Source organism: Gymnodraco acuticeps, unplaced genomic scaffold (genome assembly GCF_902827175.1).
Source record: "Gymnodraco acuticeps unplaced genomic scaffold, fGymAcu1.1, whole genome shotgun sequence".
NCBI classification, from domain to species: domain Eukaryota; kingdom Metazoa; phylum Chordata; class Actinopteri; order Perciformes; family Bathydraconidae; genus Gymnodraco; species Gymnodraco acuticeps.
The window spans coordinates 6,755,269-6,770,170 of NW_022991180.1; the positions used below are offsets into that span (position 1 = coordinate 6,755,269).

Here is a 14,902-nt window from a genome sequence, read left to right on the forward strand (position 1 = left end):
TGACACATCATAATGGTGCAATTGGACCCATGCTACTGGCAGTCGTGTAATTCAAATATCTCAAACAAACATTTCCTGTATCCTTGAGCTTCACAAGAAAACTCAGTATTGACGTCCTTTGAGGATTCCTGCTCTATATGCAACTGATTAGTGGCCTCTGCTGGCACACCAGAATACTACAACACAAGGTGTACAACTACAGAAAACTTTAATAAGCATGTTTAAAAAAAGTATTGCCTTTCTTTATTTAGAATAAAAAAGCACATGTGACACAAAGTGCTGTCATTTATACTCGACAATATAAGGCACATCTTTAAACAGGTACTGTATCCTTTTACAAAATGGCATTCAGTTCTTTGGACTTTCTCTGTACATTTAAGTTTGTTTTTATTTACTTAAAAAATGCTGCTCTACAGCACATCCTTAGGTCTTCTTGAAAAAAGAATCCAGAGTACCCGCACTTCCACCTTGAGAGCGATGCCTTTTGGGTTGTGGTCCTGACAGGCCTCTGGTTTTTGTCTTGCCACGTGTGGACTGGGCTCTGTGAGGAGTCAAGGAGGCATTGGAGGAAGAGCTGGGTGCTGATGAAGAGAGGGACTTCTGGAGGTCCAGGGCGAAGTGATAGTCGTTGTGTTCAGGCATTTCCCAGACGGACACTTCCTGGCCACAGCGCTCACAGTTCATCAAGTCCTCTTTTGCCACGTTGAAAGGAGGAGGGTTGGCTTCTGGATCAAAGTCTGTTTCATCCCGTAACTCTTCACATGGTGACTGCTGAGAGGAGCTATGTTTTGCCTCAAGGTCTGACACAGCAGCAACAGTGTCTTCTGAGGCATTTTTATTGTGAGGTCCAGGCTTGTGTCCTGTTTCAGGCGTGTTAAAAGTTAAGGCTGAGTCCCTCTCAAGTCTCTTCTTGTGGAAGAAAGAGGACATTCCAGAATTGGAGCTGGCTGAATCATTTTTAAGGTGAGAAACCACAGAGGGAGCAGGAACATTGTTATCTGCCTCAAACTGACTATCTGCAGTTTTGATAGAGGAGGAAGATGGGAGAATCCCGGTGGAGTCTTTATCCTCGATCTCCTCGTCTTCATCTTTTGAAACCTTCAGTCTTTGTTTCTCAGCTGCCTTTTTGAAAAGGGAATGGATGGTGGAGGATTGTTTGTCTGAGGAGTCCGTTTTAAGTTCCGAGGGTGTCTGGGTTGAGAGCTGAGAGGTGGGGAAAAGACTCGAAGACACATCAGTGGAAAGAAAGCCTGCAATGCCCCCTGCTGATGGAGCGTTGCTAAATTTGCTAGCTGAGATGTGTAGCAGGGTGAGGGGTGGAGTCCTGGGGACATGATGCAAGGGAGAGCAGAATAAGTCACACAGCATTCCTTCAAACAATGACTTCAATTGTTTGACAGTGTTATTCATATATTTAATTACCATGCTGCCTGGTGGTTTCCAGCTGTGTTCAGACTTTTGATAATGGCTAAGCTGTCACCAGATATTTTGGTCGCTTCGTAGCGCACTAAAGCACAGCAGCGAGAGAAACTGCTTGCCCTCTTTTCCCCGAGCTGGCGTACACCAACCGTCAATAGTTTAGCGACCCGACCATTCTGTAAAATGGTCAGAAATGACAGGAACTGATGTGAAACCGTTATATTTACTGCATGCAATACTCAGGGGAAACCTCAGATTAGAAAACAGGTAGTGCTGCTGTAAAATGGGAAAGCAAAACATTTCACAACCACAAATAGCTCACCAATTCTCTGTCCTTGGTAAGCCTTTCCTCCAGCTCAAGGGCCAGCTGATGAAGCCAATACTGTACCTACACGGACGTTATGAATAATTACAATTAAAACAATTTGCAGAGGTTTGAATTATAAATGAAAGCGAAATGATAAAGATTGCATAATTGTTAAAAAAAAACATGAATACGTGTTTTGTCATCATCAGATGGGTCTACACAAGTTTCACCACTTCCAGTCCATATGCAACTGAAATAAAGACAACTTGAGTAATACTTCATTTACATTTACTTCCTGTATTAACAAAAAGGAAACAGTGATGGTCTGTACCTGCTCTTTTGTAGCCAGCGATGACTTCCCCTGGAAGTTTTTACTGCAACCAATGGACATAGGAAGATGTCTGGGTTTCACTGCTTCAAACTCAATCCCCCGACACATGTCAAAGAGCCAATGGCTGCAAAGCAGAGAGGTTCAATCGTAAATGTGCTTAGTAATGTGCATAGATGAAATGCAAACATTTGTCACTGTAAGGAAATATTTTCCCAGTACCAGTTTGTTATCTATAGGCATTGTGCAATGAACAGTGACAGGTATAGCAACACATTTAAGAAAAATATATAGTACAAATGTGTTTTCAGATGCTGATATATAATAACAGCAAAGACTAAGTAAGGTTTTTCTTAGCCAGTCATTGTTAAACACTTTTGACCTGAAGTCATTTCTGGCCTCTTACCCTGTCTTTTCTCCAAAGTGCTGTCCCAGTTGAGCCCGAGAGAAGCGGGTCAGCTCTCCCATGTTCTTTATTCCCAGAGTTTCTGAAATGGATGCACCCAGCTTACCCCCCAGGTTACGGCTGCACACATGTGAAATAGACGATACAAAAGCACGGTGGGTGTTTTGTTTTTAGACTTGTTACTTTTGAAATACGAGGGGAATTGTCAATGAGTATTCTTTTGAAGGAGTAGTACTTTGAACTCACATCTTGCCGATGGGTAGAGAGTTGAAAAGCTCTGTCACTGAGTCCAAAGGCAGAACCGTTTGTCGGTTGGGTTTGTTCAGACCACAAGCCAGTTTGGACAGTACCTGAAAGAAGTAGGTGGTTAACAATAACCATAGCAAAAACATTTTACTGCCCTTAAAATGATATTATATTTATAGAATAACATAACATGAGGGGTAACACAAACATTTTATTGATGGTCTGATATAATAAGGGCAAAAGCTAAGTAAGGCTTTTTTTTTCAGCAAGTCATTGTTTCATGCTTTTGACCTGAAGTCATTTCTGGCCTCTTACCCTGGGGTTTCCTACCTTATTATGGGATATCCCTGCTGAACAGCGGAAACCTGTGTCTTTCTCTATGGCTGCCCTCACTTCCTCGACAATGATCGCCCCAACAGTGAGCTGCAGGTCTGCAGGGATGTGTTGCCCTGACAGAGGAACGGGTAACGACGCCAGCCACTGCTGCAGACCCCTGGACCTCTGCTCCTCTGGGGACAAACATGACTTAAGGGGTTACATTCTACCATAGTTTTGTGAGGATTTGTTTGATGTCACTTTTCAAAGCAGTTAAAAGTTATGTAACTGATAAGTCAAAGTTTGGTTATAGCCTACCTTTGTCCAAGGCAGCATCCTCTACAGATTCTTCATGTTCAGGTACACTTTGTGGGTATCCCTGGATGTAGGTCGCCCTCAGTTGGTCAGACTCAACTTGTTTGTTGGTCATGTTTTTCAGCCGCTGCTGGACCACATCCGTCAGATCCATGTAGGCCTCATCAATGCTGGCTCTTTCGATCACAGCGAAGCGAGACATCACCTCAATCACCTGCACACTCGCCTCCCTGTAACTACACAGGGGTGAGTAGTAGATGATTTCAATGACAACTGGTCACACGAGTAAAGTTATTAACGGTTAGTATTCATCATATCAATTATTTAACGGTTTTATGGTAGAATCCCAGGAAATGTGAATAGGTGAACTTACGGTGTGAGGTCAGCCTTGCCACGAGACTCACGCACTCGAGCCACCTGCAGATCTGGGCTCAGTATCTTTGCATCGTCCACCCACATGTTCTTGGTGACACCTTGGGCCCTGGCCTCGTAGCTTACAGCTATGATACTAACAGAGGATAGTAATTAGTTGACAACAGCATGTTTACAAACCATGACAACTCATTTCTCAGTAAGTCCAATATATCGGAGAAGAAGGCGGATGAGACACAGTCATTTAAATGGTCCATGCAAAAGGCACATTATCATGCAGTCACAGCACAGCCTGATGAAAGATCAAGGATACTTATATGTTAAAGAATGACCTAAGCCTAGTTATGAGTTATTCCTTGTCCTGTCATTGATCTTGCTCTGCAGCTGCAAGTATTTGTTTTACTGTATTATGTATGCTCCTACAGTCATACCTTTCAACATAGGCAGGGTGCTTTGGAGTGGCTATGATCATAACAAGAGTATTTGTTCACCACTTTCTGATTTTGAAACATCAGATGCACAACAGTCCTGCTTTGAGAGACAGTCTGATCGCTTCTGTTTCAGTTGCATGGATCATCAAAACAATGTATGTGTCAGAAACTCACCCTCCTCCTTTCCATGTCTTGTACTGGGCCACAACACAGGAAGTGTTCTTCAGAGCTGGATTCAGCCTCTGTTCCACCTGCACGTAAAAGCAGTCCATGTCTACTAACGCCACCACGCGCTCCTTTCCGTACTCCATCACTGAAGAGATATGTTGATTCACGGCCCTCTTCGGTTTACTCCATGAATTAAACCGGCCAATGTTCATGTGTCGCTTTGTATTTACGCGCGGAAATGCAAAGGCTCATATTAACGTCATCAAAAGTCGACTAACACAACATCGGCCTCGGGCTTAACCTGTTATTTTTACTGTAAAAACGACCAAAAGTTATCGGTAAATATGTGTCATGTGAACATTTAATGTTAACGTTTGGCTGAAACGCCCCCAAAATACTTTTTTTTTACACAGTTTATGCCTTATTTTACTCAAAATGTAGTAGTTTGCTTAACCCCGCCCTCGAACAGCGTTCGTCCAATCAAAGCTGGCTACTTAAGGTACCTTCGATGGTTTGTCAAGCTTTGAATTTTTCAACATGCTGAAGATTTGAGTATATAAGACATACATATACACTGCATATATACAGTGGTGGAATAAGTACTCAGATTTAAGAGTAAAAGTAATAATACCGCAGAGTAGGAATACTCTGTTACAAGTTAATGTCCTGCATTCAAATGTTGCTTAGGTAAAAGTACACAAGTATTAGCATCACAACATACTTAAGTACCAAATCTAAAAGTACTCATTATCTAAAGTGATTGTTTTTGGAATAACATACATTGTATCATTGCTTTTGAACTATTGATGCATTCATGTGTCTATTATTTAAATGTTGCAGACGGTAAAGGATGACATAACCTTGATAACTTTTTTATACTGCCAGATATCTCCATCCATAATCGTACATCATAATGTATTTGTTGATGTACTGTTTGTATTAATAATATAAACAATCAAAATAAACTGGTTCCTATTTGACAAATAAGTTTAGTGAGTAAAAAGTCAGTACATTTACTTAGTTACATTCCAATAATAATGTATTTGAGAGGTACTATGGCTCTAATAAAAAGTATTCTAAAATGTGGTCGCTAGTAATTCAAAATTACAAACAAGTTATTACCAAATGTTTATTTAAAAAACAAAAACAATAGTAAAAATAAGTCTATATACTTCATGCTAAGTCGTTTTTCAGCATCATATTTAACTTGTCAAATATAAGTTTAACAGGACAGTGATAGATCTTGATGAATTTTTAACTAATGTTTTGCAAAGGATGCAAATTACATGTTAAAACTACTTCTAAACAGTGCTGAATATAGTCTCGCAAAACCAATAATACATTGTTTAAAAGCCATAAAAAGTATGACCAGTAGATTTAAAGCAGGACCAGAACAACCATGTTGAAAATGAGGAAGTGACAGTGTTAGAGCTACCTACACTAATATTGAAAGTGCTCAGTCTCTCACGGCATTGAAGCAGACATGACTTTTCTGTATGTTGCTCACCTGATACTCGCTGGGCTTATGGGTAAGTGATCTAAGCGTTTATAAGAACACTATATATAAATGATGGCCAGTTTTATAATTAAAACAATATTGTTGTTATGTATTGATAGAGTGGTACAATTTCAGTCTACATTAAACATTAATACAAGCCAGAAATATTAATGATTAATGTTGTGGCAAAGACATTTAACAGATCTGTTTTGTTGCTATGTTACTGACTAACCTAAAACTGATGCACTTATTGTATAAAAATGTCAGCTAAATGTAAAGTAATCATGTGATGATGCTGGTGATAAACAAAATGTATTTTAATGCACTATAAATTGAGTGTCTGTCTGCTGTTGTTTTGTAAGGAATATAAAGTTTAGTGAAATGTCTGTCACAATACGTTGGCTATTTTAAGGGAGAGAAATATTAGATATTCATTACAATTCTGTGTTTGTTCTTCTTGCAGGAATTCAAAGCATAGCTACGGTCAGTAAAGTGTCAGTGAAGGCTGGAGATTCCATCTCCATCCCATGCCTATACAACTTGAAATACAAAGATAATGTGAAATGCTTGTGTAAAGGAAAATGGTGGAGCACATGCGAATATGTAGCTCAAACAAACCAGCCAGATAATTCAAAACCGTTTTCAATCTCTGATGACCAAACCCAAGGTATCTTCACAGTCACTATTCATAATCCACAGGATGATGGTACAAGCTACTGGTGTGCTATCAAGAAAAATCTCTTTGATGTCAAACAACGTTTTGAGCTGTCAGTCACCACAGGTATAATCTATTTAATGTTTTAAACACAGTTAATATCCTTTTTGTGAACTACTTTGTGGGGGAAAAAACAATGTTGTTATTTGTTCAAGGTATGCCAAGTCTTCACGTGGACGAACAGGAAATCACAGCATTTGAAGGAGGAAGCGTGACTGTCAAGTTCCACGATGAAAATCCAAAAGTAACCAACTGGTGCAGGCTGGGCAGCAGCAGCAGCACCAAGTGTATGTCAGATCAGATTGGATCCATAGATGGAGCAACAGTCACCATCAACACAAGTGTCTCAAATGTGTTCACCGTGACTATGAGTGGACTGAAGACAGAGAACAGCGGCTGGTATTGGTGTGATAAAGAAGACTTACAGATGCCAGTGAACATAACTGTTACTGAGTTAACCTCAACTACTTCAACTACTCCAACTACTTCAACTACAATAAGCACCAGTACAGCAAGTAAGACACTAAACTTTTTCTATTTTAATAAATTAGATACCTAAACCTGGAAACAATGCTTGTTAATTTTACAGAATAGAATACATTAATTGAATGTACCTTGAAAATGTGTATTTACTTTAACATTTTACAGCAACACTTCAAACCGCTACCCAGAATGCCTCCCTGTTCACGAGTGCAGAGCCACCTACAGTACAGCCCTCCTTCTCCACCGTAATCGGGACAGGCGGAGAGAGCCTGCAAGATAAAAACAAGAGGTCAGTACTCACGATTACTTTTTAAAGCTTTCTTGGACTTGATCAGATTGTGTACATTTATACATAACCCTCTTTTCATCATCCATATTTTCTAATACAACACACCAGATATGCTGTGTACCTACTCAAAATACTAAATCACATATTTGTGCATGTTATTAATTATTTGCTTCTTTATGATTTGAGTCTTTAGCAGTAATGTTTTTCTTATATATATATATATTAAAGCACATTCTGTAGTCTGTTTTATACATTTAAATTAACAAATAGTGTCAATGCATAGACTGACATTATACATTTTGATAAACAAAGGTTAACCCTTTTATTCTTTTGGTAAATATAAATGTGATCTGCATTTCTCTTCTAGCTCCACTTTGGTATATATTCTCCCCCTCGTCTTACTGCTGTTGGTTGTTCCCACTGCCTTTTTTGGATGGAGAATGAAGAAAAAGCGTAGTAAGTTTGCTGTTAACTCTGCTTACCAATACAGGAATACAATATGTATTTTAATATAATCTCAAAAATAATGTGTTGTAGATAAGACCAAGACGGAAGTGCCTGTCATTACTGGGGTAAGATTTTTTATTTCCAACCATTTGTATAGTGATAAATCATTAATAATCTTACTCAGTAGTTTATTTCTTCTTCATTTTTATTTTCAATCTGCAGCTGCTCTGAACAGCTTAGTCACACAGTGTTATGAAGGGCAAAGAAGACCTTATGTGAAATACAATGTGAACTTTAAACCAAATATCCTATACTGTAGATAATTGCTCATCAGAAATGTAAAATAAAATCACATTTCCCCTTAAGGGATTACATTTAAAGAAAATACAAACAATAGATAACAATTATATAAATGAGCATACTGACATTTAAGCTTGGTTTGAAAGGGGTTACTGGCAGTCCTCTCAGAGACACATACAGTTATCAGTACACATCATGACACAGCCCTAGACTCCATAATGGCATACCGCTGACTTGGAAAGTGACCAAGCCATTTATATTCAAATGAACCAAAACATGTTGTGCGCTAACACAGGATATGCCAGAAACTGTAACCTAATGATGGAACCTAACATTTGAAATGTATCCCCCATAGGGCGCAGAAGTTGAGAGAGATCCTGATGTGCACTATGCTACTATTTTTCATAATCCAGATGCAGCATCGCAGCTGAAGGTAAACCAGATGGTCTTGTTTTATTTAAAGAAGCAATAAAGAGAGCGCTTCCTTAAAACTCATTTGCCTACGTATATATTTGTTTCTCATCCAGCAGAACAATATACCCGAAGAGACTGTCACTTACAGTACCATTGTATTGAACCCTAGTGTGTAACACATGGTATGGTATTACTTTCAACAGGCATCTCAATATGTCAAAAATAACTAAAATGGATTGTTATTGTTGTCATGATCAGTCCAATGGTTTTCAGCATTCTCTTCTCTGTGTTTGTTTTCTCTCATCAGACCAACCCAGCAATCCCGTATTAGAGATGTGTGGAATTCAGAGACTTTCATTTACAGATGATGTTTTGTGCAAACCTGTACACATACAAATAATGTGTTCCCCACATGCAAATGTTTCAAGTCAAGAGCAGCACTGTGGCAGTGTGTCTAGACTCTAAAAGTAAAAGTGTGATGTTCAACATTTGTCACTTTCGGTTTGACACATTGGGTAAGAGCAAACATTTCTATTGCGACCAAAAAAGCAGATCAGACATATTAAATAGACCAAAATCAGGAAGTGAATGAGTTAAAGGTTTAACTCTTGTTGCAGATTCTCCAAATATGAATTTACCATCTTGCCATTGAATAAAATCATGATCTAGAAAAGGATCTTTTTATAATTATCATCCCTAATCCTCCTTTACATTTTGGCTTTAAACAAGATACTTTACATATTGCTAATAGGGCTGCAACCAACACATTATTTGTCTTTCTGATTAATTTTGTCAGAAAATACTAAAATAGTATAAAATGTCCATCCCAAAAGTCTTTCCCAAAGTCCATGTTGTCGGTCTATAACCAAAAGATATTCAGTTAGATTTGATATGCAACAGAGAAAAGCAGGAAATCACTGTATTTCAGTGGCTAAAAATGATTTGAACAATTAACCAATATATGTTCCTTTCAATTTACTTTCATTGCAGCTCAAATGTTAACAACATCTGATTATATTATCCTTGTAATCAATAATCCAGTATGTACAACATAATAATCTCGTATTCAGTCGAGTAAGAAAACTATAGGATTAGCTTGGGGATGTGGTTTACTATTCCCAATGAGCTAAAATAATGTAAAAATATATATTTGTTTGGGAACCTTGTGAGAAATGTATGTTTTGACAATGTATGGGAAATGTAACGCTTCATTACTGTGCAAATAAAAACTGAACATGTAAAAATGATATCATAACTACATCTAGCCTTTATTATTGTCCTTTGCTCAGGTTTGATGTTCTCTAATATCCAAGGCAAAATTAAGCTGTAGCAATTTTTGCTTCATCATCCAACTAAGTTATCGTCACGGCCAGACAAGAGGAAGAGGAAGGACGTTTAATCTCTTGCATTTGCACGTTTAGGAAAATCAGGAAGTAGAAAAGGACTGAGCACATAATTTCATGTTGTTTCGTCTTACTTCACTTTCACTCACCAACATGGATGTCCTTCTCCGAGTTCTTCTCTCTCTCAGCACACTCGCAGGTCAGTCAGCTGTCATTTCATTTTGTGAGCTGGTTATATCAGATAACTATGGACTGAGTAATTAACCCAAAACTCTGTGAATATTTAATGAAATTGTACATTGTGTTGGCTATATGTGCAGTAAAATGCTGTATTTGCTCTTGTTGCAGGAATTCACAGCATAACTACAGTCAGTCAAGTGTCAGTGAGAGTTGGAGGTTCGATCACCATTCCATGTCTCTATGAGTCACAATACATAAACCATGTGAAATACTTGTGTAAAGGATCTACTTGGAACTTCTGCTCTGACGCGATTAAAACAAACCAACACAATACAGGGAAGTTTTCCATCTCTGATGACAAACAACGAAAAATCTTTACTGTGACTATAAATCATCTGACTAAAGAGGACACTGATTACTGGTGTGCTGTGGAGATTAATGGAGGAGGAGATGAAGGAACGTATTTTAAACTATCAGTCACCACAAGTAAGTGAACCCTTTGTGAAATATTAACAATTTGGAGGAAAAGCTGTTTGTTTCATTGATATGAGGCTACCCTATTTTTTGTTTCCCTTAAGAAACACCCAGTCTAGACAAAACTAATCAGGAGATTACAGGATCCACAGGGAGACCGATAGCCATCAATTGTCCCAACAGTAACTCTGGAGAAATGAAGTGGTGCAGGTTGGGCGGGTCCTGTTTGACAAAGTCTGGATCAATACATGAAACAGGATTCACCATCAGTGCAAGTGTCGCTGGTGTTTTTACTGTGACGATGAGTGAGCTGAAGACAGAGAGCAGCGGCTGGTATTTGTGTGTTAAAGGAGACTTACAGATGCCAGTGCACATAACTGCTAGTAAGTACAAGTGTCAAATTGAAATGTTGTAAGTGTCTCTATGTTTTGTTGAACTGCTATTTTACTCTACTTATTATTTTATTGGTTGGATATAGCTTTCAGCAACAAGCATTTTAACCATATCATCCAGTAGTGAGCATGTGAATCTCACCTTTGTTTTTTTTCAGATAATAATTCCAAAGATCTGGTCCTACCGCAAAGGTGAGAAGGCTTTGATATTGAGAATTTGCCATTCTAGGATTAAAATAACCAATTACTTTTCATTGTTTGCATTTGTTGATTTACTCCTGCTTCAGTGTGCCCGTGGATCTGAATGCCTACATCATCCCTTTGAGCTTGTTGATCTTCATTGTACTGGTGACCGTGTTCATCTGGTTTATGTTGAAAAGACACAGTAAGTATTTTCTGATCTTTGATTAATCCAAGTCATATCAAATATGTTTGTGCTTTTATTTTTGTAATATAGACTAGTGTGCATTGAGAGTAACAGAAGTGTTTCCTGTGTCATGTTTAGAGCAGACAAAAAAAGCGGCATCGGCCATGACAGCGGTAAGAACACCTTTTTTTTATTTCAAAATGTTTTCCAAAGAACGCAATAAGGAATTTTGTAATGTACGACTTTTGTAGTAAGTCGAAATTTAGGAGTAGTCAATTGTAGTTAAAATGCAATGTAAAGTCTTCAGAGAACATACTTTACCTTTGCACAAATTCAGTGGGCGGACCTTTTACAATTGCAGATACACAATTAATATGTTTATGAGATTAAATACAGAATATTATAACCATTTTAAAAGATCTAACTCAACAGTATCCTAATTAGGGTAATCATTCTTATCATGACTTTTATTTTTACTTTAATGTACCGAGATTTTAGTTAATTTGGTTGAAACTTGGTTACACAAAGTTGAAATTGCATTTCTGAACATTTCATGTGAAGTCTTTTTTCCCCCTCTCCTTTAACACAGGCCGAAGAGGAAATAACATACAGTACTGTTACGCACAAGAGAAACACTTCAAGCCAGGTAATCCATCACTGCAGAATATCAAGATGTTACATTTTCATATAATGTACTATCACTTTCTTTAACTGTACTGCATATTCTACAGGGCATACAGGTATTTCATATTCATAATCATGTTGAGCATCTCTATGATCCAACCAGTGCGTCAAGTAAAATACTAAAAGGCTCATTGATACACTTGGTACATCTATCTTACTTTACCATTCCCAACTAAAAACAAATAAAATAATTTGTGATTAATCAAAAACGTAAGTTGCACACTCCTATCTTTTATAACTGTGTCACCTTCCTCACACAGAGTTCACCTGCGGAGAGTGCGGTGGACGTGGTATATAGTTCTGTGATCCCCATGAAGCAGCAACATGTACCAATGGTAACTATTAAGAACATTTCACACTGACTGTCACTGTTTTTATTAATTTATTTAATTGTTAGTCTCACTGGATTTATGGCACTTTTCTAATTTAGAAAAACATCCTTTTCTGTTTTTCTTTCATTCTTTTTTTCAACAGGTTGAAGCGAATGATGAGAACGTCACATACAGCACATTGGCTTAGCTCCAGCACAGCTTAGCATATTCAACCACTGCTTGTCTATTTATCTTGTAAACTAGTCTGGTTATTGGTATTATTTGGAGATAACATTACTAAGAAGCATTTCCCTGTGTTTGACGAAACTGTTGTCAACATGTTAACAGTATTATTTGTTAGGCCTAATGCACACGTAAGTCGTCTTGACTCAAAGTGCATTTACAAACATTTGTAATTATATTTCATAACATGTAATCTCCTGTCCTTGTTTCAAATTTCAATGTGTAAATGTTTCTAACTGTACTATATTAATAATATTCATTATTATATTGTCATAATATTCAATATCATATTGTCTTGAAACACCAACCACTGCTTATGTGCTGCCATCAGACATCCTGATGGTATAAAACCACTGGAAATGTTAAAATAGCACAATACTGCTACCTAAAGTGTCAAATCAGTTCATATCTTGTAATGTTCAAAGCTTCCCTTTTATAGAGTTGCTTTTCAGTTTACAAGTCAGTTTGTATTGTAAGGTAAAATGAATAATGGCTGAATTAAATTGAGCTGCTTCAGTTTCAGAGTCCTGGTATTGTTCATGCTACCTCACTGTAACACAGGCATGGCCTTTTGGATACATGAAAATAACCTTTACTAATGTTACAATCTGCACTTTTCAAGTCAAAATACACGGACACTTTACAATGGGAGATAGAATAACTAAGTAATAATAATCATAATAATCACACAGACAACAGGTTGAAAAACAGGTTGCTGGGTACTGCATTTTAGCTGGGGCCGAAAATGGCTGCTTTGAAAAAAGACAGTTTCCAATTCATCCATTTTAATTCTCACAAACCGTTTCCAGGCTTTAGTTTGCAAGACATGTTGTGTCAGAGGAAATGGGTTTTACTCATCTTCTAATTGAAGAATATCTTCATCAATGGACACCATGTAGAGCATAATAATGCTTTACAGACACCTTATGTGAGGAACTCACTTAAAAAGAAGAACGATTGTAACAAAGTTGCATATAAAATAGAAGGAAAATAGAAATGCTTGTCGCTGCCTTGGGTCCTCTGTGTGTTGTCTGAATACTCACCGACATGGCTGTTCACCTCAGACTTCTTCTCATCCTCGCTGGACTCACCGGTCAGTAACTGGTCATTTTAAAAATGGTTGAGCCAATTCACATGTCAGTAGATGACACAAAAAGGCAGGCGTTTGTTGGGTTACAATGTTTTATTTCATACAAATACAATTTAGTATGTCAAAACTGAATGTGAATGCGTATATATCAGTTAAAAGGCTGTATGTATTCTTGTTGCAGGAATTCACACCATTACTCAATCAGTGAAGTGTCAGTGAAAGCCAGAGATTCCATCACTATCCCATGTCTCTATGACCTGCAACATAGAAATCAAGTTAAATATTGATGTAAAGGAGGACATTGGTTGTCTTGCTGTACTAAAGTCCGGACTGATTCACAACGTAGCTCAAGAAAGTTTTCAATCTCTGATGATAAAATCCTAAAAATCTTTACTGCGACCATAAATGATCTGAAAAATAAGGATATTGATTATTACTGGTGTGTTGTGGAGATTGATGGAGGGGCAGATGTTGGGGACACATTTCACCTGTCAGTCACAGGTAAGAGACCTTAAAGCATCTTTCAGCACATTTTAAATCCTTAATCCTGATATTTTACAATGAGATGGATAAAAGAGATTGCTTTTCTTTATTGTTAATCTCAACGCTTAAGTCCTTCGATCTTTATCCTCCTGAACAATCAGGATATTGAACGTGTGCATGAGCTCTCAAAGTCAATTATGGTAGAAAATCCCTAAGAAGGGTCGTAATTCAGCAACAACAATGTTTTATTAAAAGTAGTGAGATACAATCATAATACCTTGTTCTCTACCAGATGTAACTTCTGTAGATGCAACACATGTCAATCTACAAATCTATTGTATATAAAGTAATTAGGCTACCTATCAATCTATATTGAATGTGGCTGGTATTTGTGCGTTAAAGGAGATTTACAGATGCCGGTGCATGTCACAGTTACTGACAGACCCACTAGTAAGTATACAATGTATGCCAAGTACAGCCATTTGCAAATGTCGAACCCTAACCCTATCCTTAGAAGGATACGTATACTGCATATTACTTTACGAATCATTGTTCTGTCATGAATTATAGCCACACTTCCAACAACAAGACTTCCAACCACTCTCAATCACAGCCACCCAGACAAAGCTATTACCACAGTCAAGAATGAACAGTACGGGTCAGTCTTTGCATTTACATGCAGTATTCAAAAAGCAATGGCCATTTTATGGTCAAATTAAACTCATTGTAAGCACTCTTTGCCTTTTTAAATACATTATTTATATCTGAGACCAATATGTTGAAACTAAAACAGGGTATAATACTGTATTTCAAATAATTGGTGTTGTGTGCGCTTACATGTATTCCGTAGGGCTTCATTTGACATAGAGAGCCTCATCATCA

General features: G+C 37.7%; 3 protein-coding genes across 5 annotated transcripts; 2 read left to right on the forward strand and 1 right to left on the reverse strand.

Annotated features, from left to right (window-relative positions):
- Positions 1 to 191: 191 nt before the first annotated feature.
- On the reverse strand, positions 192 to 4,593 carry polh (polymerase (DNA directed), eta). Its single transcript, XM_034237971.1, has 10 exons — positions 4,314 to 4,593; positions 3,710 to 3,844; positions 3,340 to 3,572; positions 3,037 to 3,215; positions 2,707 to 2,810; positions 2,461 to 2,580; positions 2,058 to 2,181; positions 1,742 to 1,807; positions 1,423 to 1,595; positions 192 to 1,324 (listed from the first exon to the last, which is right to left on the reverse strand). The coding sequence occupies exons 1-10, from the start codon at positions 4,517 to 4,519 to the stop codon at positions 424 to 426; spliced, it is 2,241 nt and encodes a 746-aa protein (XP_034093862.1). The 5' UTR covers positions 4,520 to 4,593; the 3' UTR covers positions 192 to 423.
- Positions 3,458 to 9,708, forward strand: LOC117560876 (CMRF35-like molecule 8). 3 transcript variants are annotated; one of them, XM_034237982.1, is made up of 9 exons: positions 3,458 to 3,636; positions 6,269 to 6,586; positions 6,676 to 7,035; positions 7,169 to 7,292; positions 7,660 to 7,748; positions 7,830 to 7,864; positions 8,395 to 8,472; positions 8,567 to 8,635; positions 8,761 to 9,708. In XM_034237982.1, the coding sequence occupies exons 1-8, from the start codon at positions 3,594 to 3,596 to the stop codon at positions 8,627 to 8,629; spliced, it is 1,110 nt and encodes a 369-aa protein (XP_034093873.1). In that variant the 5' UTR covers positions 3,458 to 3,593; the 3' UTR covers positions 8,630 to 8,635; positions 8,761 to 9,708. The 3 variants fall into 3 exon arrangements, with proteins under 3 accessions (XP_034093873.1, XP_034093872.1, XP_034093874.1); XM_034237981.1 differs by lacking the exon at positions 3,458 to 3,636 and adding an exon at positions 5,646 to 5,836; XM_034237983.1 differs by lacking the exon at positions 3,458 to 3,636 and adding an exon at positions 5,646 to 5,836 and having other exon boundaries at positions 8,570 to 8,635.
- A 79-nt stretch (positions 9,709 to 9,787) lies between these two features.
- Positions 9,788 to 12,964, forward strand: LOC117560878. Its single transcript, XM_034237985.1, has 9 exons — positions 9,788 to 9,995; positions 10,145 to 10,462; positions 10,555 to 10,833; positions 11,001 to 11,034; positions 11,130 to 11,227; positions 11,348 to 11,382; positions 11,799 to 11,855; positions 12,154 to 12,228; positions 12,368 to 12,964. The coding sequence occupies exons 1-9, from the start codon at positions 9,914 to 9,916 to the stop codon at positions 12,410 to 12,412; spliced, it is 1,023 nt and encodes a 340-aa protein (XP_034093876.1). The 5' UTR covers positions 9,788 to 9,913; the 3' UTR covers positions 12,413 to 12,964.
- The last annotated feature ends 1,938 nt before the right edge of the window (positions 12,965 to 14,902 follow it).

What these genes read in the sequence shown, in the direction of transcription:
- polh (XM_034237971.1), bottom strand. Translation starts at nt 4,519, where the DNA reads ATGAACATTGGCCGGTTTAATTCATGGAGTAAACCGAAGAGGGCCGTG. An exon ending in GGCAAGGCTGACCTCACACC is followed by an intron (nt 3,573 to 3,709) that starts GTAAGTTCACCT and finishes ACCCCTGTGTAG; the next exon opens with TTACAGGGAGGCGAGTGTGC. An exon ending in GGAAACCACCAGGCAGCATG is followed by an intron (nt 1,325 to 1,422) that starts GTAATTAAATAT and finishes TCATGTCCCCAG; the next exon opens with GACTCCACCCCTCACCCTGC.
- LOC117560876 (XM_034237981.1), top strand. Translation starts at nt 5,791, where the DNA reads ATGACTTTTCTGTATGTTGCTCACCTGATACTCGCTGGGCTTATGG. An exon ending in GATACTCGCTGGGCTTATGG is followed by an intron (nt 5,837 to 6,268) that starts GTAAGTGATCTA and finishes TTCTTCTTGCAG; the next exon opens with GAATTCAAAGCATAGCTACG. An exon ending in ATGCAGCATCGCAGCTGAAG is followed by an intron (nt 8,473 to 8,566) that starts GTAAACCAGATG and finishes TTTCTCATCCAG; the next exon opens with CAGAACAATATACCCGAAGA.
- LOC117560878 (XM_034237985.1), top strand. Translation starts at nt 9,914, where the DNA reads ATGTTGTTTCGTCTTACTTCACTTTCACTCACCAACATGGATGTCCTT. An exon ending in TAAACTATCAGTCACCACAA is followed by an intron (nt 10,463 to 10,554) that starts GTAAGTGAACCC and finishes GTTTCCCTTAAG; the next exon opens with AAACACCCAGTCTAGACAAA. An exon ending in GATCTGGTCCTACCGCAAAG is followed by an intron (nt 11,035 to 11,129) that starts GTGAGAAGGCTT and finishes CTCCTGCTTCAG; the next exon opens with TGTGCCCGTGGATCTGAATG.